General features: G+C 55.2%; 1 protein-coding gene across 4 annotated transcripts; it reads left to right on the top strand.

Moving 5' to 3' along the window:
- The first annotated feature begins 7 nt into the window (after positions 1 to 7).
- Positions 8 to 26,955, top strand: PCDH1 (protocadherin 1). 4 transcript variants are annotated; one of them, XM_016953972.4, is made up of 6 exons: positions 429 to 614; positions 9,361 to 10,223; positions 13,363 to 15,558; positions 21,333 to 21,552; positions 22,527 to 22,565; positions 24,350 to 24,429. In XM_016953972.4, exons 1-5 carry the CDS (start codon positions 575 to 577, stop codon positions 22,550 to 22,552), a joined length of 3,345 nt encoding a protein of 1,114 aa, XP_016809461.1. In that variant the 5' UTR covers positions 429 to 574; the 3' UTR covers positions 22,553 to 22,565; positions 24,350 to 24,429. The 4 variants fall into 4 exon arrangements, with proteins under 4 accessions (XP_009448113.1, XP_016809461.1, XP_003310925.1 ...); XM_009449838.2 differs by lacking the exons at positions 429 to 614; positions 22,527 to 22,565 and adding an exon at positions 8 to 93 and having other exon boundaries at positions 24,350 to 26,955; XM_003310877.6 differs by lacking the exon at positions 22,527 to 22,565 and having other exon boundaries at positions 24,350 to 26,955.
- Positions 26,956 to 27,649: the final 694 nt, after the last annotated feature.

Below are 27,649 nucleotides of genomic sequence, written 5' to 3'. Positions count from 1 at the left end.
CAGGTGCCCAGGGAAGAAGGCGCTGTGGGAGACACTTCCCTTGCCTCGACTTCCCAGGGGGCAGACAGAGCTGGGGACAGGTGTTTGAGTAGGGTAAGGAGGGGAATCCAGGAGCGGTCCTAGATGGAGGCTTGGGTGGGATAAGTGTAAGGTGAGGCGCAGAGGAGGGGACGGCCTGTGTACTGGGCCTCGGGCAGTGAAGAGATGGCAGAGGGAGGGGTCCAGGCTTTGGGGAGCGGTGCTCGGGGTCCCCTCCCAGCCGGACCGGAGCGGTCCCGAGCTCCACCTCCCGGCCGGAGGGGGGGAGGGGGGGCGGGGAGGCGGGCGGGCCGGGAGGGAGGGGGGAGGGAGGGGGCGGGCCGGGCTGTGCGCTCCGCTCTCTGCTGGCTCCGCCGCCGCCGCCGCCGCCGCCGCCGCCGCCGCCGCCGCCTCACACACTCGGGGAGCGGGAGCGCGGCGCGGACGCAAAGCCGCCGGGCTGCTGCGCCCAGAGCCAGCCGGAGCCGGAGCCCGAACTGCAGCGCCAGCCCCAGCCGTGCGGAGCCGCAGCCCGGGCCGGGGCCGGCGGCGGCTCATGGACAGAGGGGCGGGCGGCCGGCGCTGCCCGGAGGCGGGTAAGGATCCGGCGGCGGTGGAGGCAGCAGCGGCTTGGGGCCCGAAGCGGTCATGGCCGGCGGGAGCTGAGGGAGGGGCGCTCGGCGGAGCGAGGCCGCGGGGGCCCAACCCGAGCTCGGCGCGAGGGGGCTGAGGTGGGGGCTGCTGGGAGCCCAGACTAGGGGATGCGGCTGAGGGATTCCGTCCTCCCAGGTCCGCGGCGAGAAGCCGAGGGAGGGGAGGGGGTGCTGAGCAGAACCCTAGTCCCCGCGTCCCGAACCTGGGCGCGCTCGGAGAGACGGGGATAAGGAGACTCCAGGAGCGCGCGGCGTGGAGGATGGGTTTGGGGAAGCGCGCGGCCCCCAGTTTGGTGGGGGTCTCCCGGAGGACGGAGCAAGCAAGGACCCTTGTCCACAACACATACATACACACTTGTTGGGCAACTAGCTCGGCTCACTCAGCCGCTTCCAGCTTCCCGCGGGCACCCAGAGGGCCAGACCGTGGACATATATACACACATACATACATCCGTGCATATGTGCACACAGACATACCTCCCGCACACCAGCGCCCACTGGGGCACCGTCGCCAGCTCAGAATCCGCTTCAGTGCCTGCACGATCAGCAGCACCGACACACAACCCGTGGCTTTACAGAGCAATAACACAACCGGGTGTGACACCCCGCGACGTGGACACACAAACACAATCTCGTGCCCTCATGTACGAGTGTCACAGCCACAGTTCACTACATGAACCCTCAAAACCTAGCCACCCCCCACATTCCTTTAAGGAACACACCCTAGCATATATCATCTCACCCATTTCTTGGCCAGAACATAGGTACACAGCACAGGTCTCCTTGCACCCCTCTACTGCACCCACACAAACACACAACCCAGTATCTCAGCACACGCTTGATGGCACACACTCTAACACAGGAATTGGCACCTACAGCAGCGCCTCACGGTCACAAACACAGAATCCACTGCTTCACCCATCTTAACACTGGGTGTCACACACACCTTAAACCAACAGTGTCACATTACATTACACCCTGCAGCGCATACACACAAACACACACACTCCGTTCCTCTCTCTCGGAGTCCAGATTCAGGCAGGAGAAGCCGCCGGGGTCGCTCGGCGAGCCCCAAGCGCCCCGCCACGTTAATCGCGACATTATTATTGTAAATATCGGCACAGCGGGAAGGCTGGGCCGGCCTGCCGGCTTCCCAGTCGGCGCCTCCCCAACCGCCACTCCCGGGCCGAACCGGCCGGTGTTCCGGGAACAAGCTGGACCTGGCTGGCAAGCCATCCCGCCTCCCCGGAGCTCTGGGGCCCCAGGTTCCTTTGTAGAGGGTGCTAGCCTGGGACGGTGATTGCGACCCTCTTCCAGCCATTTAGCTGAGTTTTCTGAGCCACCTGGGTCTCCAGCACACCTGGGTCCCGCACACCTGGGTTCGTCTCACACCTGGGCGCCCCCTCCGCCTGGTCCCCGCTGTAGGCCAGTGTGTGCGCGGGCAGGCCCTGGAGCCAGAACAGAGATCGCGGCAGGCATAGGAGCAGAATTTGTAGGCGAGGTGGTCTCGCACCCCTTCCCCCCCAGCTACCCTCTGTAAGTCAGAATTCTGGCCTCAGTTTCCCCAACAGTGGTCGGCTACTATTTCTTCTGCCAGGAAAGACTGGGGGCGGCACTGAGGCCTTGGAGGACTGAGCGTAGGGCAAAAAACTCCCTCTGCTCGCCACGAGAGGGTCGGTTTTATGAGAATGTCCCCGCCTAGCCGGGTTCGCGGCTTTGTGATTCCGGCGCCGGCTCCCTCCCCGCCCCCTCCCGGCGCCCGCTGCGCTGCTCGCGACGGCTCCGGCCTGCGGGGGACCCTAGGCCGAGGCCGGAGATGCCGGGGAGGAGGGATTCCCCGCGGTGGCCTGGGTGCGGGGGGCGCAAGGGCTCCCCCAACTAGCCGAGGCGCGTTCTCACCACGCCGCGCCCTAGCCTTGCCTTGGGTTCCTGGAGGCTGGGCGCTGCCGGGGTGGGGGTGGGGCCGCCAGAGCCCAAGAAACTGCCGCCGTCCCCCCTGCCACCCCCTAATCCCCGCAACACACACACACACTCGGCGTCCTCTGGGAGGAGTCGCTCCGCGCGCTGGGTGTGTGCTGGGAGCGCCCGCTGACCAAGGCGGTGCGGACTGGGGCTGCTTGGGTCGCTTCGTGCAGGAAGACGCCGGGAGGCTTCTAGCACCTGCTCTGGGTCAACCCTCGGGAGCTGCCAGGGAAGGGGCCGCCCAGAAAGTTTTTCTGACAAGCCGGAGGTCTAGCTGTGTTTGTAGGGGGTGGGGGGCGCGGGAGTAGGTGGGTGTTACTTTATTGACGTTAGGGTCTGGGGGAATTGGAACCTGTAATTACAACTAGACTAGGGCATGGGGTGGAATCGAGGGGAGAGGCAGACTGGCCCCCAGAGGTGGCCAGAGGCAGTGTGATAGGGAGGCAAGTCTGGATTCAGTTCTGGCCGCATTTAGTTTTTACCCCTTCTCCTACCCACCTCCAATTCCCAATTCCAAAAGGGACTTCAGCTGGAAGTGGGTGTCTTGCTGGTCTGCCATCTTCTTAGCAGAGGGGCTGCTGCTGCGGCTACTTCTGCAGGGGAGCTGGGCAAGCGATAGTAAGCTAATTGCTGAGAAGGGGGTTGAAGGGCCAGGAGGGGGCCGCGAGGGTGGGGGAGGAGCTAAGTGGGAATCAGGGTTCGGGGAGGGGTGTAGGGAAAGAAGAAGGTGAGGGCTGCCCCTGCCGTGAGCAAGGATAGTTGGTGCAGAGATTCTGTTCAACAATGTATTGAGCACCTTTTATCTGCCAGGGCCCATGGTGGGTGGTGAGGATGCAGTAGTAAGAGACATACCATCATTGCTTTCATAGGACTTACCAACCAGCGAGGGATTGGCTTGTTTATCCATCGAACCAAGGGGCACCCACTGTGTGCCCGATGCTGGAAATAAAATGGTCTATTCAGCAATTGGAAGACTTAGGAAAAAAAATGATTTGTCCTTTACATGTAATGTAAATAGACCTTAATGTAATAGACCTTATAGGCATGAGATCTCATTTAATTCTCCCAAATAATTTCAAGAGGCAGGTTTCATTATTTCCATTTCACAGTATGGAAACAGGTTCAGAAAAGTAAATTCACTTGGTTAATGTCACACAGCTAGGAAGTGGTGGAGCGAGGGTTCTAACCCCAACGATCTGACATGCAGGTGCCCAGAAGCCCTGCAGAGGCTAATAGAGGGTTGTGGGAGAGAGGGGAGAGGAGCTGAGGTCTGCACACTTGCTCTCTGTGGGAGGCTTCTGTTCAGCTCCACCCCACGCAACCCCATTTGCTTCCCCTCTCCCCGCGACAGTCCGTTTGTCCCTTGGTGTTTTGTGCCCGCGGCAGTGACCGTTGTGTAACAGTGCTGGGGTGAGGGTGGGGAGTCAGAGCTGACCTGGCTACTGGGACAGTGGTGGCTGCCTCTGTGTGTTTTTTCTCTGGCCACAGCACTCAGCAAAATGGACCTTGGTCCCCGGCGTGGGCTGGAAGTGAAGTTTCCGGGTGAACTCTCACCTCTGTTGTCATCCCTTCCCAGATGTTGACACAGACGGTATTTCCTTCAGCTTTTCTGGGACTCCGTCCCCTCCTTATCCCTTACTCCTACACCCCTGACGGCACTTCTGCTCCTCTATCTGAGGGACATGGGTCCCTGCGCCTGTTCCCCCTCAGGCTCTGGCTTCTCAGGGTCCTGGGTGCCCATGTCACTGGGGGGAGGTAGGGCACCGTTGCCCAGGAAGGCAGCCAGGGCCCGGGGAAGGGCAGATAAGGCGCTGCATGTATCAAAGGCTGCCATGTGGGACTAATGACTCCCAGTGCCCAACTGCTGGGGACAAAGTTCAGAGATGGTGGGAACAGGGGTGAGGGAAGGCCTCCTTATTGCTGCTCCTGCCCTTCCAGGCCACCCTGGCTCTCTCCCTGCATTTCTACGGGCCCCTGGGTGAACAGCAGCAGCCTAGGAAGCCTGGGCTAGTTCATTCCTTGACCCTTAGGCCCACTGTTTCTTATTCCCTCCTTACTGGGCAAGGTTGGCAGTCCAGGAATGGTGGGGAGGCGGGTGTGACATAACAGGAATCAGATTCTAGCCTCAGATATTTCTGTTTCTTTCCCCCAGACTCTGGGATGTGAAGAGGCATTCTTGTTTCTCAAGTCCTGGTTCTTCCACATACTACTTCTGTGACTTAAGACAGTTTATTCTTTCTCAGCCCCCATTTGATCATCTGTAGTATGGGAAGGAGTGTAATAATAAATACTACCCATTTGAGAGGGTTGGGAGGAAAGAGATCATGTGTGTAAAATGCTTAGTACTGATAAAATCTTAGTGTTTGCTGAGATGATGATGATGATGAGTGATTATGATGGCAAAGGTGATGATAAAAGTTTGCAGGGGCTGGGCGCGGTGGCTCACGCCTGTAATCCCAGCACTTTGGGAGGCTGACGCAGGAGGATCATGAGGTCAGGAGATCAAGACCATCCTGGCTAACACGGTGAAACCCCGTCTCTACTAAAAATACAAAAAAAAAAAAAAAAAAAAAATTAGCTGGGCATGGTGGCGGGCGCCTGTAGTCCCAGCTACTCGGGAGGCTGAGGCAGGAGAATGGCGTGAACCCGGCAGGCGGAGCTTGCAGTGAGCCGGGATCAAGCCCCTGCACTCCAGCCTGGGCAACAGAGCAAGACTCCGTCTCAAGAAAAAAAAAAGTTTGCAGGACCGGGCCGGGCGCGGTGGATCACGCCTGTAATCCTAGCACTTTGGGAGGCCGAGGCGGGCAGATCATGAGGTCAGGAGATCGAGACCATCCTGGCCAACACGGTGAAACCCCGTCTCTACTAAAATACAAAAAAAAAAAAAAAATTTAGCCTGGCGTGGTGGCACGTGCCTGTAGTCCCAGCTACTTGGGAGGCTGAGGCAGGGGAATTGCTTGAACCCGAAAGGCAGAGGTTGCAGTGAGGCCAGATCGCACCACTGCACTCCAGCCTGGCAACGGAGTGAGACTCTGTCTCAAAAAAAAGAGTTTGCAGGACCTCAGGCTTTTTCTCAACTCCCTGGAATTATCTCAAAGTTGTACCCAGATGGTCCGACCATTGCATCACAATTGCTTGGGGGTTTCTCTAGGTCCCACCTCCTGAATAAAGATTCCTAAGGGTGGGGCCAGATAATCCTCATTTTGAAGAAACTCTCCAGATGCTTGAAAGGCCTAAGCCCTCTTCAACTCCTTTCCCCACTGTGAGCAACTCTCCCCCAACCCTGTTTTCCCCACATTCCTCCTACTTTCTGGGACCTTTCCCCAGCCCCGCCATCCCATACCTTCCTTGAGCTGGATATTATCCTGTGGTTCTCCTTCTCTTTCCAATTCAGAGGTTAGATACCACAGTCCTTAATTGGTTCTTTTGCTGATTGAAGGCAAGGCAACTCCTCAGGGTGAGAAAGAGCGTGTGGGGAGCGGAGGTAGTCTCACAAGCATGTGTGCCTGTTCTGCCTAGGAGGTTTGAAAGGTTATAGGGCCTCAGGTTGTGACTGTGAGATGGAGGAAGCCTGAGGCAGGGGCTTAATTCGTAGCTCTTGGAGTGGCCACACATCATTCGCCCTGACTGCCAGATCATGGCCCCCTGAATTAGCGGCTAAAATTTGTGAACAGTCATTTTTCCTGGAAAAATCTGCACCATGGTTTTATAAAATTCTTGAAGGAGGATGTGACCACAGAAGATTAACTGTCTTAAATATCCTCGATCTGGAGAGAACAGAGGCAAACAGTGACTGCCTTATTTATTCTCTTGGTCAGGTTTAGGGTAATTCCCGTGGGCTTCCCACATAACGCCTCACCTGCCAAGACTTTTGTAGAGAATTGGGGTGCACAGTGATACCACATTGTATATGCAGAGGAGGATGGCAGCAGGATACAGTCCCATAAGAAAATGAGGTTCTCTGGTGATGGTCCTTTGGCGATGTGTTTGGGTTGGGGTTGAAGTAGTCAGATGAGCCTTGTGCCAGGTCCATGCAGGTGGAGGGGGGGTTGGGGGGGTGGATCCAAATGGAGTACAGATAAATTCCTGCTTCCTTTAAAGAGATTAACATTCACACCAATCTGATAACGCCGCACACACTTTAGGGAGGGGCCTGTGCTTGGGGAAGGCCATACAGAGGAGGGGATGTGTTTGATTTATCTAAGGACTCTGCATTCAGTGAACATTTGCTGAGAGTCTACTATGTGCCCTAAACAGAGAAGACTTACATTTTACCCCAGGAAGTTCTTAGTGGCGTAGGGGAATCGGGTAAGTGAGCAAGTAAAAGAGCAGTGGTCACACAGCAAGTACCAGGAAAGGCTAAGCCCAGAGAGCAAAATAACAACAGTCATTCAAGAGCTGCCGAGTGCCCACTGTGTGCCAGGTCCAGGGCTAAGCCCTGAGGAGGTAGGAGCAAACAAAGTAGAAACTCTCCTGCTTTCTGCTCACCATCTTGGAGCAAAGACAGACAACACATTTTCCAAACAGGTACACAACTACAATTGTGCTAAATGCTTTGAAGGAGTCCTTTGTTGAGTACCCACATTTAGCCCACAGTATCTCAAACACCCCAGGAAATAGGTAGTATTATCCCCATTTTACAGATAAGGAAACTGAGGCACTAAATCTTTGCTTCATGTCATGCAGCCAGGAAGTGAGCAGCTGGGTTTGCCTCAGACTGTCTGATGCCACAACCCTCGCTCTTCTCCACCCTGCTGCCTTACATTCGCCAAATGGTATACAGAAGCAACCAAACAAAATGGACAAATAGTCATTGAGTTAGAAGCACTGTCATGGCAGATTGGACCAGTCTTGTTTACTTCTGCATCCCAGTGCCCAGGACAGAGCCTGGCATATTGTAAATGCCCGATAAACATTTGTTGAATGCATGACTGAGTCCCTAGTCCCTACAGTGTACCCAGATGTGCAAAGGTGCATTGTTAGGGGGCAGGGGATGAGTGAGTGTACAGAGTATTGTCCCTTCCTTCGTAGTGCTTTGTGTTTGCCTGGAAAGGCAGAGAACTCAGGAATAGGTGCACAATACTGAAGCTGAACAACACAGGCGGGCGGTGTCCCAGTCAGCCCCATGATTCATTGCCTTGGGATTGGAGCAGACAATAAGTGGCTGTGAGTTGGAGGAAGGAGAGGTCACCGTGGGCAGGAGAGGACTGTGAAGGTTTCCTGGAGGGCCAGAGCCTGCCCTCAGTGGGATTGATGTGGGGTGGGTGTTCCAGGTGTGGGGAAGGTATTCCAGGTAAAAGTGAGGAAGTGGGGAAAGGAGACTGAACCAGAAGCCTCCAAAGAAACTGCTGATCCAAAGATTTTGGATTTGAATAAAGGAGGGACTGGCCATAATTTTGTTGGAGAGGAGGGGGCATTCAAGACAGAGACAGTAGCTGGGTCTAGCTGGGCTCTGCAAATGCACGACCTCAAAGCCAGGGGAGATGGGCAGAAGAAGGGGGTTATTGTTGTGATGGGGTGCAGCTTGTGGTTGACTAGGGCAGAGGTTGGGAGAGGCAAGTGTGAAGTAGGGGCTGGATGTATGGAGATGGATGTCAAATAAGAGCCAGATGTTCATCCAGAGACCAGAGGGTGTGGGGTGGGGGAGTGGCCAGGGAAAGGCTGCTGGTGTCATTATCATCGGCAGCTCTGTCCCAGTTAGACCTGCTGGGCTCCCTGTTGCTAAGGACAGGCCAGGGCAGCTCCCAATGCCAATTCCAGGGCTAGTCAGCCCTGACCACACTTCTGACCCCAATCTTGACCTGTGTTCCCTTGTACGCACCTGCCCATGGCAGCAGGAGGGAGAGGAGAGGAGCCCTAGCAACTGTGCATGTTCCTGTGTGCATGCTCTGGGGCATGCGTGCACACTCTGTGGCCTGTGTGCACGTTCTGGGGCATATGTGTTGGGGGAAAGTCGGGGAAGGCTAACACCTACTCCTCAACCCTAACCATTTTCACAAGCCTTGCCCAATTCAAGCTGGCCTTTTATGGGGGTGGAGAATACTGGGCACCGTGGGTGATTGTCAGAAAAAGAGGATTTGAGATGTCATACCTCATGCATATGCACTGACTTGGCATCTCAGAATAAAGAGAAATGAGACATCATCCCCTCTCCCTCCAGCCAACCTTAATGGAGCCCAGTGTGACAAGTCAAGGTCCCAGGGTCTGGGGCGTGTAAGGATGTACTTGTGTCTCTTTCCTATGCATGTGGGGAGGGGTGCTCCAGTTGGGGATGCTCAAAGTCTCATCCTTCCACTGGCTCTCTCTCCCTATCTCAGTATCAAGGTAATTACCATCGGTGACTAAGGCAGGATGCTCGTGAGAAGGAGGTGTTGGGTGAAGCACAGAGCAGAGAGCAGGGAGGAAAAGAAGGAAAGAGGGCGGGCAGCCAGGCTTGGGCCCAGGGAGCGTCAGGTGGGTGAGGGTGTCCCATGGGCGGGAGCTGCTCTAGGCATGCCAGGCCTCTTACTGGCTCCTCCAGCTGGGGCAGACACTGCTGCTACACCCAGCTGTGGATGAGATTCAGGGATCTGAGTTTCTGGAATCGGGGTTCTGTGCTGGGACTGACTGCTCTTGTGGAGAATTGTGTGTCAGTGGGAGAGGGTGAGTATGGGGCCAGCTCTGGGCAGCTCAGGGCCAGGCTTTTCTTCCCAGCTCATGGCCTCTGTTTTGCCTCTTCCCCTTGCAGCCCTCCTGATTCTGGGGCCTGCCAGGATGGGGCCCCTGAGGCACAGCCCAGGCCCTGGGGGGCAACGGCTACTGCTGCCCTCCATGCTGCTAGCACTGCTGCTCCTGCTGGCTCCATCCCCAGGCCACGCCACTCGGGTAGTGTACAAGGTGCCGGAGGAACAGCCACCCAACACCCTCATTGGGAGCCTCGCAGCCGACTATGGTTTTCCAGATGTGGGGCACCTGTACAAGCTAGAGGTGGGTGCCCCGTACCTTCGCGTGGATGGCAAGACAGGTGACATTTTCACCACCGAGACCTCCATCGACCGTGAGGGGCTCCGTGAATGCCAGAACCAGCTCCCTGGTGATCCCTGCATCCTGGAGTTTGAGGTATCTATCACAGACCTCGTGCAGAATGGCAGCCCCCGGCTGCTAGAGGGCCAGATAGAAGTACAAGACATCAATGACAACACACCCAACTTCGCCTCACCAGTCATCACTCTGGCCATCCCTGAGAACACCAACATCGGCTCACTCTTCCCCATCCCGCTGGCTTCAGACCGTGATGCTGGTCCCAACGGTGTGGCATCCTATGAGCTGCAGGCTGGGCCTGAGGCCCAGGAGCTATTTGGGCTGCAGGTGGCAGAGGACCAGGAGGAGAAGCAACCACAGCTCATTGTGATGGGCAACCTGGACCGTGAGCGCTGGGACTCCTACGACCTCACCATCAAGGTGCAGGATGGCGGCAGCCCCCCACGCGCCAGCAGTGCCCTGCTGCGTGTCACCGTGCTTGACACCAATGACAACGCCCCCAAGTTTGAGCGGCCCTCCTATGAGGCCGAACTATCTGAGAATAGCCCCATAGGCCACTCGGTCATCCAGGTGAGAGGCCCCCTCCGTATAACTGTCAGGGTGACCCACCACTAGAAATGGGAGCCCACCCAACCAGGTGAGAGTTCCCTTCACTTAGGGGAAAAACTGCCAGAATACTGTAGTGAGACCCCTTCTCCCCAAACTCAGCCAGGGGAGTCTTTCCCACCCCACCCCAGCAGGTGATATTACTTTCCTCTATCAGGCTACTTAGGTGACAGTGAAATAGCATATGAACAGTTTCCTGTGACCCCTAAGGCAGACTCAAGCTGGGGAAACCTCTGAGAAGTAAAACTCCCGCCCTAGTCAAGTAGATCCTTCTCTGCTAGCCAGGTGAGCTGAGTTGGAACAAAGGAATCACCGTTTATCCAGGTAGAATCTCTCCTGAGATGAGAGTATCTTCCCAACCAGGGACAGTTTCCCTTTAGCCAGATGAGGTTTTCCTGAAGCTGGAGGATATAGCCTCATTTTGCCTCTTCCTGACAAAGTCAGATGAGATCATTTTAGCCAGGTGGGACCCTCAGAGTTCTGAAAAAACATACTAGGGTGTCTGTATACCTGCCTCCTCCCCTAGGCATGGGGTGCCCATAGATGTGGGGTGCTTGGTACAGTGGGGTTCAGTGGGGGGTCAATTTCCTCTGTTGAAGTTCTCAGCACCCCTCTCCATGGGAACTGCCCCAGGCGCTAGGCAGCTTGGTGGGGCTGGGGCCTGGGAGGGAGCAAAGAAAGCGTCTCTGCAGACAGGTGGGTGTATCTCCCACTGTCATCTCAGCTCTGGCCTCCTGCCAGCCCCAGCTCCTTTCCCCTTCCCCATGGGCTGAAGATGCCTCTCTCTTTGATGTGAGGGAGCTGAGGAGGCTCGGCCTGCCCTGGACACCGTTACCCATCCTGGAAAACCCTTAGTCCTGGGTCCTCAAGCCAAAGTGGGAGATGGGTGGGAGTTTCAGCCTTTTTTTTTTTTTTAGAGCCTGGTGGACTGGGACCTGGAAAAGAGACTGAGAAAGAAAAGGGAGACAGACAGTCGGGGATAGCAAATAATAATAGCCTAGGTGCCAGGCACCGTTCTAAACACATGATGTGTATTATATCATTTAATCCTTACAGTACAAGGTAAGCATTATCCCCATCTTGCAGATGAGAAACCGAGCCCAAACAGATTAGAAAACTCACCTGATATCCTACAGCTAATGAGTTCAGAGTCCACCTTTGCCGCAGCCAAGAGTCTGGCTTCAGAGCCTAGGTGTGTAAGAGCTTTACCACCTCCCAGTGAGGTGAAGCGGGAGAGTAGGGCAGAGAGTAAGCAGAGAGGTCAGCAGGGCTGAAAAGAGAGGATGGAAGAAAACAGGCTGTGGGAAAGGGGAAGAATCAGAACTGAGCAAGGATAGAAAGGAGACAGAAGCCAAGAGTCACAGAGACAAAGAGAGGTAAGATAAGAGACAGATAAGAAGCTGGAAGACCAGTCTAGAGCCAAGGGAGACTGGGGATCCTCATCATAAAGTTGGTGACAGGTAGACTGGGGTGAGGGGAGGAGAAACTGTTAGGGTTTGGCACTCAGAGATGTGAGCAGAGACCAGGGTACCTGGGGAACCATTGCCCAGGAGTCTTCACTGTAGGAAAAGCCCAGGCGGGGATAGCTGGAGTTCCCATTCCCAAGGAGGAGAGGACTGGCAGTGGCTTGAGGGCTCACTAGGTGCAGTGCCCACTACTGCATTAGCACTGATTTTTCAGAGGCAGGCGGGTAGGAGGGTAGATGGTTGGACAGACAAAAAGAAATACATGCTATTTAGGGAGCACTTTCCCTGTGCCGGGCAATGTCAGGCATTTTTACCTGTATTATCCCATTTGATGCTCACCACAGTTCTGTGAAATAGGTTACATTATTATCCCCATTTCACACATTCATAGACTGAGGCTTAGGGAGGTTAAATAATTGGCTCAAGGTCACATAGTTACTTGGGAAGTGGTATAACTGGGATTTGAACCCAGGACTCTTCTGTTTTGTTACCCCAGAGACTCTGCCAAGTTATGCTTATTCTCCCCTCACTCCCCCCAGCAGTCACATTCTGTCTGGCTGTGACCTAACTCCAGCCCTCATGTTTCTCCCTGCATAGTAGTACCCCATGGCCATTCCCACCTGGGTCCTCTTCCCCATTACCAACCATGTTTGTATAGAGTTGAGTCGAGTGGGCGTTGGAGTTGGCGTGGGAGGGTGTGCCCGCTGACTGCAGAGGGACAGACAGTTCATTGTTTGATGCTGGGAGCCCAGCCCACTGCCAGCAGGCTCTGTGGCCTGCATCAACCCCTCCCTCCTGGCTGCAGGCTCAGGCCAGATTCCTCGCATTGGTGCCTCGCCAGCCAGTGCCAGTCGGGAGGAGAAGTTGCTGCTGAAACAGGTTTCCCCGGTTTGACAGAGCGGTGGCTGGGGCCCGGCCTGGAGGGCTTCTCTGACCCACAACCCTACCTGACTTCTTTCAAAAGAAATCCCCCAACCTGGGGCCTTCAGATGGGCATGTGAGTCTTTACTCATGTGTGCAAACACACATATGCACAAACACATATACCTTCTCACACAAAAATCACACATAATCACACATTCTGACACAATCATACACATACAAACACATATACCTTCTCACACAAAAATATCACATTTAATCACACATTTTGACACAATCATACACATACATATGTGCATGCGTGCATGTAGTGCACATTCACACGGGCACACACACCGCTTCTACTACTCGCACCTCTCCATCTCTTCAGGAGGGTTCAGGCAGGGTTCATTGGTGAAATGGCTTCCCTAGTTCTATTGGATCCTCATCCTCTCCTGGTATTTTTGTGGACCCATACAGCAATGACAAGTGAGGTTTAATTCTGTCCTGTCCCGTCTCCAATAGTTGCCTGTAGCACTGTTGAGGATTTGCAGGCTGCATCTGGGCTCTTCAGGAAAATAGGTTAGTAATGCCTGCCAGAGTGTCCGAATTGGGAAAAGGCAGTACACACATGGCTTCCGGAAAGGGAGCGATGTTGGATTGGCTGTGTCTGCCATGCTTGTTGGAAAGGACATTGGCAGCATGTGTGCCCCTTTATTTGCTATCCCTGATCTAAACCATCTCTGTTCTCCTTGTTTTTCTCTCCTGCCCCATAGGTGAAGGCCAATGACTCAGACCAAGGTGCCAATGCAGAAATCGAATACACATTCCACCAGGCGCCCGAAGTTGTGAGGCGTCTTCTTCGACTGGACAGGAACACTGGACTTATCACTGTTCAGGGCCCAGTGGACCGTGAGGACCTAAGTACCCTGCGCTTCTCAGTGCTTGCTAAGGACCGAGGCACCAACCCCAAGAGTGCCCGTGCCCAGGTGGTTGTGACCGTGAAGGACATGAATGACAATGCCCCCACCATTGAGATCCGGGGCATAGGGCTAGTGACTCATCAAGATGGGATGGCTAACATCTCAGAGGATGTGGCAGAGGAGACAGCTGTGGCCCTGGTGCAGGTGTCTGACCGAGATGAGGGAGAGAATGCAGCTGTCACCTGTGTGGTGGCAGGTGATGTGCCCTTCCAGCTGCGCCAGGCCAGTGAGACAGGCAGTGACAGCAAGAAGAAGTATTTCCTGCAGACTACCACCCCGCTAGACTACGAGAAGGTCAAAGACTACACCATTGAGATTGTGGCTGTGGACTCTGGCAACCCCCCACTCTCCAGCACCAACTCCCTCAAGGTGCAGGTGGTGGACGTCAATGACAACGCACCTGTCTTCACTCAGAGTGTCACTGAGGTCGCCTTCCCGGAAAACAACAAGCCTGGTGAAGTGATTGCTGAGATCACTGCCAGTGATGCTGACTCTGGCTCTAATGCTGAGCTGGTTTACTCTCTGGAGCCTGAGCCGGCTGCTAAGGGCCTCTTCACCATCTCACCCGAGACTGGAGAGATCCAGGTGAAGACATCCCTGGATCGGGAACAGCGGGAGAGCTATGAGTTGAAGGTGGTGGCAGCTGACCGGGGCAGTCCTAGCCTCCAGGGCACAGCCACTGTCCTTGTCAATGTGCTGGACTGCAATGACAATGACCCCAAATTTATGCTGAGTGGCTACAACTTCTCAGTGATGGAGAACATGCCAGCACTGAGTCCAGTGGGCATGGTGACTGTCATTGATGGAGACAAGGGGGAGAATGCCCAGGTGCAGCTCTCAGTGGAGCAGGACAACGGTGACTTTGTTATCCAGAATGGCACAGGCACCATCCTATCCAGCCTGAGCTTTGATCGAGAGCAACAAAGCACCTACACCTTCCAGCTGAAGGCAGTGGATGGTGGCGTCCCACCTCGCTCAGCTTACGTTGGTGTCACCATCAATGTGCTGGACGAGAATGACAACGCACCCTATATCACTGCCCCTTCTAACACCTCTCACAGGCTGCTGACCCCCCAGACACGTCTTGGTGAGACGGTCAGCCAGGTGGCAGCCGAGGACTTTGACTCTGGTGTCAATGCTGAGCTGATCTACAGCATTGCAGGTGGCAACCCTTATGGACTCTTCCAGATTGGGTCACATTCAGGTGCCATCACCCTGGAGAAGGAGATTGAGCGGCGCCACCATGGGCTACACCGCCTGGTGGTGAAGGTCAGTGACCGCGGCAAGCCCCCACGCTATGGCACAGCCTTGGTCCATCTTTATGTCAATGAGACTCTGGCCAACCGCACGCTGCTGGAGACCCTCCTGGGCCACAGCCTGGACACGCCGCTGGATATTGACATTGCTGGGGATCCAGAATATGAGCGCTCCAAGCAGCGTGGCAACATTCTCTTTGGTGTGGTGGCTGGTGTGGTGGCCGTGGCCTTGCTCATCGCCCTGGCGGTTCTTGTGCGCTACTGCCGACAGCGGGAGGCCAAAAGTGGCTACCAGGCTGGTAAGAAGGAGACCAAGGACCTGTATGCCCCCAAGCCCAGTGGCAAGGCCTCCAAGGGAAACAAAAGCAAAGGCAAGAAGAGCAAGTCCCCAAAGCCCGTGAAGCCAGTGGAGGACGAGGATGAGGCCGGGCTGCAGAAGTCCCTCAAGTTCAACCTGATGAGCGATGCCCCTGGGGACAGTCCCCGCATCCATCTGCCCCTCAACTACCCACCAGGCAGCCCTGACCTGGGCCGCCACTATCGCTCTAACTCCCCACTGCCTTCCATCCAGCTGCAGCCCCAGTCACCCTCAGCCTCCAAGAAGCACCAGGTGGTACAGGACCTGCCACCTGCAAACACATTCGTGGGCACCGGGGACACCACGTCCACGGGCTCTGAGCAGTACTCCGACTACAGCTACCGCACCAACCCCCCCAAATACCCCAGCAAGCAGGTAGGCCAGCCCTTTCAGCTCAGCACACCCCAGCCCCTACCCCACCCCTACCACGGAGCCATCTGGACCGAGGTGTGGGAGTGATGGAGCAGGTTTACTGTGCCTGCCCGTGTGGGGGGCCAGCCTGAGCCAGCAGTGGGAGGTGGGGCCTTAGTAATAACACCGCTGCCTCATCCAGGCACAGGGATTAGGCTGAGTGAAGATTAAGGGAGGGTGTGCTCTGTGGTCTCCTCCCTGCCCTCTCCCCACTGGGGAGAGACCTGTGATTTGCCAAGTCCCTGGACCCTGGACCAGCTACTGGGCCTTATGGGTTGGGGGTGGTAGGCAGGTGAGCGTAAGTGGGGAGGGAAATGGGTAAGAAGTCTACTCCAAACCTAGGTCTCTATGTCAGACCAGACCTAGGTGCTTCTCTAGGAGGGAAACAGGGAGACCTGGGGTCCTGTGGATAACTGAGTGGGGAGTCTGCCAGGGGAGGGGACCTCCCCATTGTGCCTTCTGTGTGTATTGTGCATTAACCTCTTCCTCACTACTAGGCTTCTGGGGCTGGGTCCCACATGCCCTTGACCCTGACAATAAAGTTCTCTATTTTTGGAGTTTTGGTTTCTTATTTTCTGGAACTGAGAGAAGCAGCGAGAGAGACTGGAAGCAGCCCTTTGTCCTCAGGTCCTACCTCAATTGCCCCTTCCCTTCTCTTTGCCTCTTGCCACATCCTAGACCTGCCCATTGTACCACACAGTATCTTAGCCTACCATCTTGCCATCCACCCCCATGTCCCTATCCACGTCTGGGAAAGTGGCCTTCTGACCAGCCTTCAAATGGAGGTGTCTGGCAATGTGTCCCCTTGCCCCATGTCTATAGGGCTTTCTTCCTAAGAATGACCCAGAAAGGGCAGGTGGAGCTATACCCAAGTCCTGCCCCATCTGAGGCTTGATTTTTCCAATCTGCTCAAACAGTTGCCTCTGACAGACCTCAGACTGGAGCACCTGGTAGGGAGTAGCATTCAGCCTTCCTTCCTGCCTTAGGTGAAGGCAGAGAACCTCTTGATTACACCAGCCACCTTCCCCCAGGGCAAGTCCTTCCCTCAAGTCCCTTCCCCAGCCTCTTCATCCCAACAACACGCAACACCCAGCAATTCGCTGGCCCTCCCCTGTGTCTCCCCACCATGATCACCAGCCTGGGCTGCAGGGAGCGGGGCCCTGGGGGAGACATGGCGAATTCCTAAGTTCTTTGCATTGACCTGCCCTGCACCCCCACTCTTAGGGGGTTCCCTGCTCATGAGCAGAGGCTTCCTAGTTCTGCCTTCCGCCTGTGATGCTACCTCCCTCCCCACTTTCCACTCCTTGCTCTGGCCACCCTGGGTTGCTTGCTTGCACTCTCTCTCTCTCCATCTCTCACTTCTTGCTCTCCTGGGTCTGCTCTGTCTCTGGTTGTGCCTGAGTTGGAGGAAGGCTAAATCGTGGCTGAGGGGCCTCAGGCCCTGGGGGAGTCTCTGAGGCCAGAGGCAACCTATCTCCATGGTGACTAAAGAGGCTTGAGACACTCCCAAGAGGACCAAGGCTCCAGCTCTCTCCTCTGATTCCATCCACAAATTCCCCCAATGCCCTGGGGGGCCCCCAAAGTAAAAACTCCTGGGGTCCTTGGAGGAGTGGGGCCTGGGGAAGTGAGATCTAACCATATCGTGACCTCCAGCAATTCCTGACCTCCCATTCTTTCTCTTCCTTTTCTGTCCTTTCTGGCATTCCTTCCGTCTTTCTCCTATTCCTTTAGCGTCTTCATCTCTTTTTCTTTCCCATGATCTGAGGGATTGTCTCTTACTCAGCTCTAATCCAACCTAACCCATCCATGGAGCCACACTGAATGTCTTCTCCCAACATTCAGATACAACCAAACCACACCACCTGTTGTCATCATCAACACACATAGGCCAAGTTTCCACTGAGTACTCAGCATGGTACTAGACCCTGATGAAAAAATGGCCATACTTGTACAAGACAGACAAGTGAACGATGAGGCAATTGAGTGTCTTAAGAGTCGAATGAGAAGTGCCCTACTAAAGCTTTTCCCAACTTATTCCATGAAACTACTTCTACTGCTACTGCTCACTTCCTTTTTTTTTTTTTTTTTTTTTTTTGAGATGGAGTTTTGCTCTTGTTGCCCAGGCTGGAGTGCAATGGCACAATCTCAGCTCACTGCAACCTCTGCCTCCCAGGTTCAAGCAATTCTCCTGCCTCAGCCTCCTGAGTAGCTGGGATTACAGGCATGTGCCACCACACCCAGCTAATTTTGTATTTTTAGTAGAGACAGGGTTTCTCCATGTTGGTCAGGCTGGTCTTGAGCTCCTGACCTCAGGCGATCTGCCTGCCGTGGCCTCCCAAAGTGCTGGGATTACAGGCATGAGCCACCGTGCCCGGCACTCACTTCCATTTTTTGAGTCCTTACTAGGTGTGAGGTACCATGCTAAGCACTTTGCGCGAATTAGTTCAATCAGTGCTCATAACTCTTTATGATATGGGTCATTTTAATATTAATTTTGCAGAAGTGAAAACTAAATAGTGATGCAGCCAATTCAAACACAAAGCAGGCGGGTCTCCTATTACCTATTATGCTATAAAAAAGGCGTTCTGTGGTGAAGTTAGTTTTGGTAGTAAGAAATTCATGATCACATTAGCCTATTAAAGGCTCTGCAGAGTCCTCCAAAAAAGGGGGAACCTGTTAGACTTTGTTTAACCTTTTTTTTTTTTTGAGACAGGGTCTTGCTCTGTCACCCAGGCTGGAGTGCAGGGGCGCAATCTTGGCTCATTGCAACCTCTGCCACCTGGGCTCAGGCGATCCTCCTGTGTAGCTGGGACTACAGTCGTGCACCACCACACCTGGCTAATTTTTGTAATTTCTGTAGAGACAGGGTTTTGCCATGTTGCCCAGGCTGGTCTCAACTCCTGGGCTCAAGCGATCTGCCCACCTCAGCCTCCCAAAGTGCTGGGATGACAGGTGTGAGCTGCCGTGCCCGGCCCCAATTTTGTTTACCTCTTGAGTTTTCTGAATTTATTTCACCATATTGCCCCTCCCTTCCTTTGACGAGCACAGTATGGGAAAACTTGTACAAGACATGGAAATGGGCTTCTGGAAGGAGAAAGTCAGCTTGTCAATGATGAGCAGGATTAGGGCAGGAGGGTCCCCTGCCTCCTCACAGGGTCACTGTGTGAGCAAACTCCTGCGGCAGAAGTGAAGCAAGTTGGAGGCAGGGAAAGGGCAGAAAAAGGAATATTCTGGCAAGAAGAGGGGCATAAGAGAAAGCTGAAAGATGAGACTGGAAGAACTGTAGGTTGTAGAGGACATAGGTGCCTTACCAAAAGTTCTTCAGAAGGAACTAGTCCCTGAAAGCTCATGAGTGTTTTAGATGAACTGAGTTTTAGAAAGTGCACTGGAATATATGGTGGGCTTAAAAGGGCATAGAGATGAAGGTACAGGACTGAACCTCTAAAAGTTGGACTATGATGGTGGCAATGGGGGTGATGGATGGGTGGATTTGGCAAAGGTTAGGGAGAAAGGACCCACAGGATTCAAGGGATAATTGGATATGAGGTAGGGATAGGGAATGAGGGGAGAGCTACCAGGATTCTCAGGTAGACATCAGCCTTCTGAGTCTGGGTGATAGGATAGTGATGAGATCATTGCCCATACAGAAGCTAATTGAAGAAGCATTTGGTTTCAGACATGTTGAATCTTAAGGGCCAGTAGGCAGAGCCAGCTGGAAATAATCAGCAAGTGTCTAGAGCTTCAGGACTCAAAGAGTTTGAGAGAGATTTTTTGATCTGGGCTTTTATAATTTGATAGTCATAAAATTAGAGGGAACATTAAGTGTTGGGTATAACCCAACCCTCCATTTTATGGAAAAGAATCATGGGAAAAGAGACCAAGCGACTTGCTTAGTAGGCAGGACCAAAGCCTTCAATTACCAGATATGGGTTCTGCAGGGAGGTGGGACTGCTGGCCAGTATCTTGAAAGAAAACTGGAAAGAGAAGCACCAACAACCATGTTGCCCTGTGCCTCCCAGACCCCTCTACACCTGGACCCTAATCACCTCTACACCAGGTGGACTACACTCCTTTATAGCCTCCCGGCCCCAAACATCCATGTTAGTTTTGGGGACCTTATCAGTCATCACCCAGACCCTTCAGTGTTTTAGATCAATACAAGGATTCGAAGAACGGTCGCTTATTCCTGAAGATGAGGTGGGAGCCATCTTCAGGAATGGGGATAGTGGGGAGGCAGTTCTGGGCTACCTTCACAGCAGTTCCAAAACTCCTGTCCTGACAGCCTCTTCCACCCTAGCTGCCTTGAATGGGGCTATTAGGAGGGTAAGTCTACAAAGCCAGGGCCACCTCCCCTGGCCATCTTCATAACCTCCTATCCAGAGTTATAGAGTAAGACAAAGCACTGCCAAAGTCTTGGAGGATGGGAAGGAGCTTAGAGACTCATCCGCAGGGCCCTGGGCTTAGCTGTTTTCACCCCTGGCCTCCAGGGGCCCTGAGTCTGCGCCCTCCACAACTCCTAATTTCTGGTTGGCAGGAAAATCTGTGGCAGTCCCAAGTGGGTATTTGGGTGGCTGGCTGGTTGTGCCAAGTGCCAAGTTGAGGTTGCCAGGTTCCAGGGCTGATCGTTAACCTGTGGCAGGCATACAGGGCTGCTGGCTGGGAGCAGCCTGTCACGGTTCCACTCCCCCGACCCCCAGTCCCCAGTCCAAGCCTCCAAGTCTGGCTCCTCATGCCAGCAGCCCTCCCAGAAGCTCCTTCCTATTTCCTGGAAGGAGTCTCCCTTTGAGACCAGCTTTCCTAATCCCTAATGGGTGCCATGCCCTCTCCCCATGTCCAGGCTCCTGGCAGAGCCCTACCCTCTCCAGTGAATATTCTATTTCCTGATCGGGAGGACTGGGGAGTTTCCATTGTTCTGCTTTGTCCCCTTCCCCCAGGTGCCCTGGTTTGTTATCAGGCTCCTCCCTTTTTTTCCACTCCCAGGCCTCTCTGGAGGGGAGTGAAGTGGGGATGGGGGGCTGAGTGGGAGGGGCGACAGCAGGGAGTCTTCAGACTGCTGCAACATCACAAACCAGGGATGAGGAACACAGGATAAGAAAAGAAAGGTTGTTCCCTCATTTGGAAGGAGGCAGTGGCAAGAGCAGTGAGACAGGTGAGGAGCTGGAGTTTGGAGGGTGCTGTTTGGAAATGAGGGAACTAACTGTTGTGGTATTGGTGAGCTGTTTGGGAGTTAGGAGTTTGCTTCTTTTAGGAAGCTGTTCTAGAAACTGCAGGCTATGCTGGTGTTTAGAGGCTGAGCTGGAATTAGGGGAGTCGGGTGGTATTATGTTACTCTGGTATTGGGCTCTACACTGTATTACAGGTCATTCTGGGATTAAAGGGAGGCTGTGCCAATATTGGGAAGCTGGGTTAGAACTAGGAGGGTTGTGCTATAACAAGCGGTTGCACTGGATGAGGGTTATTGGGGTAGCATAGGGGCTATAATAACACTGGGGCCTGCGCTGTATTGGGACTTCCAGTATGTGGACTTGGCTGTACTAGGAGCGGTCCTAGAACTCAGGAGCTGTCTTTCACTGGGGCCTGTGCTTTCGGGAGGAATGTGCTGTGCTGGGGCCTGGGTCTCTTCTTGGTTGCTGTTGAAGCCTGAGTAGGATGGTGCTTGGCTTGTACTAGGGCCTGGTATGGTGGTGGGCCCTGTGGGTAAGCTGGCTGGTCAGTAGTGACAATCTGTCTCCCTGCAGTTACCTCACCGCCGCGTCACCTTCTCGGCCACCAGCCAGGCCCAGGAGCTGCAGGACCCATCCCAGCACAGTTACTATGACAGTGGCCTGGAGGAGTCTGAGACGCCGTCCAGCAAGTCATCCTCAGGGCCTCGACTCGGTCCCCTGGCCCTGCCTGAGGATCACTATGAGCGCACCACCCCTGATGGCAGCATAGGAGAGATGGAGCACCCCGAGAATGGTGAGGCGCAGCACCATGGTCAGGGCACCCCAGGAATGAGTGGAAGCCTGGGAATGGTGACAAGGCCTTAAACAAATCATCTATGTATTGAGTTATTATGTGCTCAGTCATCATCACTGTGCTGAGGGCTTTCAGGTATACACGCATTTAATCCCCAGAACCACTCTGTGATTTGAGAACTTTATGGCACCCACTTTACAGTGGAGGAAACTGAGGCTTAGAGAGGTCAAGTCACTTGCCCAAAGTCATACATCTAGAACGTGACAGACCTGGGAGGGATTCAAACCCAGGTTTCTCTGACTCCAAAGCTGTTGCATTCGGCACCATGTTTACACGGCCACCTGGGAACAGGGACCCTGAGTGTGGTGGCCAGAAAGCTCACGTAATGGTGAGGAAACCTTGAGAAGGTGGGTGGTGGTCCTCTAAGGTTGGGAAGGCCTTGAGAATAGAGATTGGGCCCTGGATGCTACAGGGGGCTCAGAGAATGGAGTGACGATATGCTGGGGTGAGGAGTGGGAGAAGGTTTGGCACCTCTTTGAGGAAGAGCGCGGCAGGAGGTCTGGTGAAGAGAAAGGCCTGTCTGGGAGGGATTTGGAGGGTGATGGCAAAAAGGAGGTGTGAGCCAGAGCAGAGGTTGGCGTGGGAATGGATGGTGAGGTGTGCGGTCAGTAAGTGTGTGTGCAGTGCGTGTGCATGTGTGAAGGCGTCCATGGCAGCCTGTGGAGGGGGAGAGTGAACGAGCTAACCCCTGAGATGGAAAGACTCTCTAAGTTGGAGTTGTCCTCGGGTCTCACCCAATCCCTCAACTCAAAGCCTCCTCGCTCCACAAAAGATGGGAGGTTTCACTCCCCTGCCTCAGGCACAGGGCCCTTGTCTAACCTCCCAGGCCCTAGGTCTCAAGACTGTCCTCCACCCCCACCCCGCCCCTCCATGCGCGATCTCATGCCCGTCTCGTCCTTTTTGTGCCCGCGCAGAGCCGGCTGGCCGGAGCAGGCCCTGAGGCAGAGTGCCAGGTATGTGGGAACTGCTCTGGGGTCTGGGGTCTGTGGGACTCTGCCCAGCACCCAGCCTCACCCACCCAGTGCCCATGCTCTGCTCTGAGCCATGTTGCGTCCCCCAACTCTGCTCTGAGCTGTAGAGCCTTGGCACTTTGAGGGTTAACAACAGAGCTGTCCCCTCCTCACCTGGCACTGGCAGGAGGCCAAGCCAGAGTGGGTGGTGCCAGGGGAGCCCCTGTCCCAGGCAGTGTTGCTTAGCCATGTCCCTTGGGGGTTGGGGGGTCACTGCCTGGTGCTGTCCCTGAGCAAGGGCAGGACAGGGACAGCTGTGACAGGAAGTACTCATGGCCCAGCCGTTCCCATGGAGACCCCCGCTGCCCAGCAACTACACCGGCTACTGCTGATGTCAGGCAGCCAACTCCTGTTCCCGTGGGTGTTCTGGGCAGGGAGCCGGGGCAAGGCCAGGGGTGGTGGCTGGTTTAGGGGCCAGAGTGAGGTGGGGAGGGGCTGCATGAGCGTGCTTGTGGATGTGAGTGTGTGCCTCTATGTGAATACCCCACATAGAAGCTCGTCCCTTCCCCCTCGCTTTAAAGCAAGGTCTTGCAGGAGGAGGGTGGGTTCAGGACCACCGGGAGCATGTGAAGCTTGAGGGGGTTCTGAAGGAAGCAATGTGCCCAATTTCATCTGAGGATAGAGGTGCCCACTGTAGTAGATTTGTGTATCCATGCCTATCTGTGTGTGTGAGAGGGAGAGAGAGAGAGAGTTGATTGTGTCAATCAATTCAATGAGGATGGAGGTTTCCTCAACCCCACCTGAGGATAGATTTGCACATTTAAGTCTGTCTGGAGATAGATGAGGCAGTGTGTAGATGAGTGTGTGTTTGTGCACCTGTCTGAGGGCAGATTTGGTGGGTGTGTAAGAAGAGCACTGTGGGGTAGGTGACGCTGGAAGGAATGTGTCTATTTAGGGCTTGGTGGCTCATGCCTGTAATTCCAACACTCTGGGAGGCTGAGGCAGGCGGATTGCTTGAACTCAGGAGTTCAAGACCAGCCTGGGCAACATGGCTTAAACCCCATCTCTACAAAAAAATATAAAAAATTAGCCAGGCATGGTAGTGCATGCCTATAGTCCCAGATCCTTGGGAGTCTGAGGTGGGAGGATTGCCTGAGCCTGGGAAATTGAGGCTGCAGTGAGCCAAGATCACACCAGTGCACTCCAGCCTGGGTGACAGGAGTGAGACCCTGTCTTGAAAAAAAAAGGATAAGGCCGGGTGCGGTGGCTCATGCTTGTAATCCCAACACTTTGGGAGGTCAAGGTGGGTGGATCACCTGAGGTCAGGAGTTCAAGACCAGCCTGGTCAACCTGGTGAAACCCCATCTCTACTAAAAATCCAAAAATTAACCAGATATGGTGGTGGGCGCCTGTAATCCCAGCTACTCGGGAGGCTGAGGCAAAAGAATTGCTTGAACCCGGGAGGTGGAGGTTGCAGTAAGCCGAGATTGCGCCATTGCACTCCAGCCTGGGTGACAAGAGCAAGACTCCATCTCAAAACAAAGAAAAAGAAAAAGAAAAAAGATAGATTATGTGTGTGTGCGTGTGCGTGTGTACAGTAGGCCAGTAGGTCGATGGTGGGAGGGCATGTGTCTCTTCGAGGGTGTTTGTGCCTGTGAGTTCAGCGGTCAGGAAGGGGCGCATACTCCTGTCCTGAGGTGGGGTGTAGATGCCAGTGGGAGGCCGTGAAGCAGAGCTTTGCAGAGGCTGTATGTCTGACAATTGTCCTTCCCCGCTCCCTCCTACAGACCTTCGCCCTTTGCCTGATGTCGCCATGACAGGCACATGTACCCGGGAGTGCAGTGAGTTTGGCCACTCTGACACATGCTGGATGCCTGGCCAGTCATCTCCCAGCCGCCGGACCAAGAGCAGCGCCCTCAAACTCTCCACCTTCGTGCCTTACCAGGACCGAGGAGGGCAGGAGCCTGCGGGCGCCGGCAGCCCCAGCCCCCCGGAAGACCGGAACACCAAAACGGCCCCCGTGCGCCTCCTGCCCTCCTACAGTGCCTTCTCCCACAGTAGCCATGATTCCTGCAAGGACTCGGCCACCTTGGAGGAAATCCCCCTGACCCAGACCTCGGACTTCCCACCCGCAGCCACACCGGCATCTGCCCAGACGGCCAAGCGCGAGATCTACCTGTGAGCCCCCTACTGGCCGGCCGGCCCCCCTCCCCCAGCCGCCGGCCAGCTCCCAAATGGCCCATTCCAGGGCCTCACTCTCGACCCCTTCAGCGTGGACTTCCTGGCCAGGGCCCCAAGTGGGGGTATCACTGACCTCATGACCACGCTGGCCCTTCTCCCATGCAGGGTCCAGGTCCTCTCCCCTCATTTCCATCTCCCAGCCCCCAGGGGCCCCTTCCCCTTTATGGGGCTTCCCCCAGCTGATGCCCAAGAGGGCTCCTCTGCAATGACTGGGCTCCTTCCCTTGACTTCCAGGGAGCACCCCCTCGATTTGGGCAGATGGTGGAGTCAAGGGTGGGCAGCGTACTTCTAACTCATTGTTTCCCTCATGGCCGACCAGGGCGGGGATAGCATGCCCAATTTTAGCCCTGAAGCAGGGCTGAACTGGGGAGCCCCTTTCCCTGGGAGCTCCCAGAGGAAACTCTTGACCACCAGTGGCTCCCTGAAGGGCTTTTGTTACCAAAGGTGGGGTAGGGACGGGGGTGGGAGTGGAGCGGAGGCCTTGTCTTCCCGTGCTGCTCCTGGACTGGCCCACCTGCCTGCCACATGCCCACGCCTAGTCCCATCTGGGCCCCCATTCCCTGCTGGTCATGCAGTGTCTGTATATAAGGACCTTGGAATGACGTCCCCATTTCTGCCTGATTTGCAACTTTTCTTGTTGATGTCGTGTTGTCTTGGGGGACCCCTCGGGGGGGGGACCTGCCCTGTGCCCCCTCCTCCCTGCCGCAGTGCCCCCCAACCCAGGCCTCTATTGTTCCATGTTGTAAATACCCCTGGGGCCATGGTGGGATGGGGGTGCAGGCCAGGGAAACAACAGGTGGGTGGGGGTGGGGACGGGGGTAACATTTGCCTATCAGCAGAGCTGGGCTTTTATTTAATTTTTCTTAAAAATACAAATCTCTATTTTTTTGGAACTGTTGCGCTGTGCCCTGGGGGGATCCCCGCTCAGGCTGGCCTCCCACATCCAGATGAGCATCACAGAGGGGCCCTGAGGCTGTGGGGGGCAGCTGGACAGGGGTGGGATGACTGTGCCTCTGGCCTGGTTGGGTGAGTTGGGAGCAGGAAGGTTTGCTCAGGGGGTGGCTGGGTGCTGCTCCCGATATAGGGGGCCTGCATCCTGCCCCCTCCCTGCCCTCTCAACCCCCAGCCCCTGCCATGACTGACCCGTCAGCCTGTAAAACCACCATTGCCTTGATCTCAGGGGGTGGGAGGGCTGCCTCAGGGCACCCTGGGCTCCAGGCCCCCTTCTTCCAGTTGGGCTTCCCTTTGTCAGGGTCAGGGGTCCCATGGGGGAGGGGGTAGGGAGGTTGGGGGGCAGAGAAGCCCAGTCAGCCATGATGAGGTGAAGTTCTCTTCTTCACCTCAGGGGGCCAGGGTGTAAGGGGCGTCCTGCAGAGCCCCCGTCTCCCACTGTGGCCATCTCAAAGCCTCAGCCCCTCTTCCTTCCAGAAACCCCCACTGCCTTGGCGCATACCTCTCCAGCTCCCTAGGGGCCCAGGCTGGGAGGCTGGAGACTCAGGGTATGGCCCTTGCTTGACTTAGTCTAAGCTTGGGGAGGTGGTCCAAGATTGCGAGGGGTGGGTACAGGCTGCGGGGTTGTCTGGTGCCTTTGGGAGCTGTGCTGCTGGGGTCTTGACTCTTGTACCCCAGAGACCCCACCCCCACCCCGGAAAAGCCAGGGGCCTGAAGAATCACCCTATTTATCTGCCCCTTACCCCCAACTTGGCTTGGGGTGACAGTGCTAGGAAGGAGAGCATTGTTAGGCTGGTAGCCCTGGCATACGAAGCCCTTCTACAGAGGGGAAGGGGTAGAATGGGATGGGGTGGCAGCAGCCAGGTCTAGGGGTTGGCCAAAGGCTCCTTTCCCTTGGGGAGGCCCAGGAAATGGGCTGGGGGCTTGTTAAAGAGACAGCCCCTTTCCCCTGCACAAATGGGGCAGGTGCAATAGTCTTGGAGTTGGTAGTATTGGGTGCCCAGCTGGTGGAACAGTGGCCTCAAGGATTGTCCTGGGTCCTGGAGGTCAGGATTCGGGCAAGAAGATTGTATGAGCCCCATTTGCTTGGTGGAGAAGGTGGTCCAGACAGGCGGTATTCCTGGGGTCAGTGGACTCCCACTGGAAGCCCCTAGTGGCCTGGGTACCTTGCCCTGGTCTTAGAGACCCCTGAGCACTGAGCAGAAGAGCAGAGGAGCATTTTGCACAATGGAGAAGCCAGAAGAAAGAGGGTGGCCCAGATGGCTGGGAGAGCTGAGAAGCCCTTCCCACAGGCAAAGACAGAGCCCCCAGCCCCCTGGTTGGGGCCAGGGCACTGAGTCTGTCACCAACTGGGCACTGGAGAGATGAAACCAAAGGTGGGCAGGGGTTGGCGACAGCACTGGGGACTATCCCTGTGGGTCCTAGGTCTGTGAAGCCCCTCCCCAATGCCTGTGTCGCGTACAGTTTTATGTACCAATAGGCGACATTTGGCCAGAGGAGAGCCCCCCTCAAACCCAGCCTGACCCAGTCTGTGTCTTCCTAGAGGGGACCTAGTCGGTCCCCATCCCCCTACTTCAGGGCATGTCTCTCCGTAGGGGGAGGGTATATGGGGACATATTTCTCTCCTAGGGTCCTTGAAGCATGTTTCACATTCCGGGGTGGGGGGAAGTTCTCTGGGCATCCCTCACCTCTGGGGGCTCTCTAGGCCCTATCTCTCCCCTTGGGAGTCTCCGGGGGACATGTGTTCCCGCTGAGGACCACGGGAGCATGTCTCCCCCGATTACCCAGGCTCTCTGGGGAGCCTGTTTTCCTCCCAGGGTTCCTGGGAGTACTTAAGGCAAGTCAGTTTCGGGCCATCTCTCTTCCCAGGGAAGGGGGCTATCTCTGAAACACGT

Source organism: Pan troglodytes, chromosome 4 (genome assembly GCF_028858775.2).
Source record: "Pan troglodytes isolate AG18354 chromosome 4, NHGRI_mPanTro3-v2.0_pri, whole genome shotgun sequence".
Classification (NCBI taxonomy): domain Eukaryota; kingdom Metazoa; phylum Chordata; class Mammalia; order Primates; family Hominidae; genus Pan; species Pan troglodytes.
The sequence above is the reverse complement of the archived record's forward strand: the minus strand, read 5'-3'. Positions and strand labels throughout refer to the sequence as shown.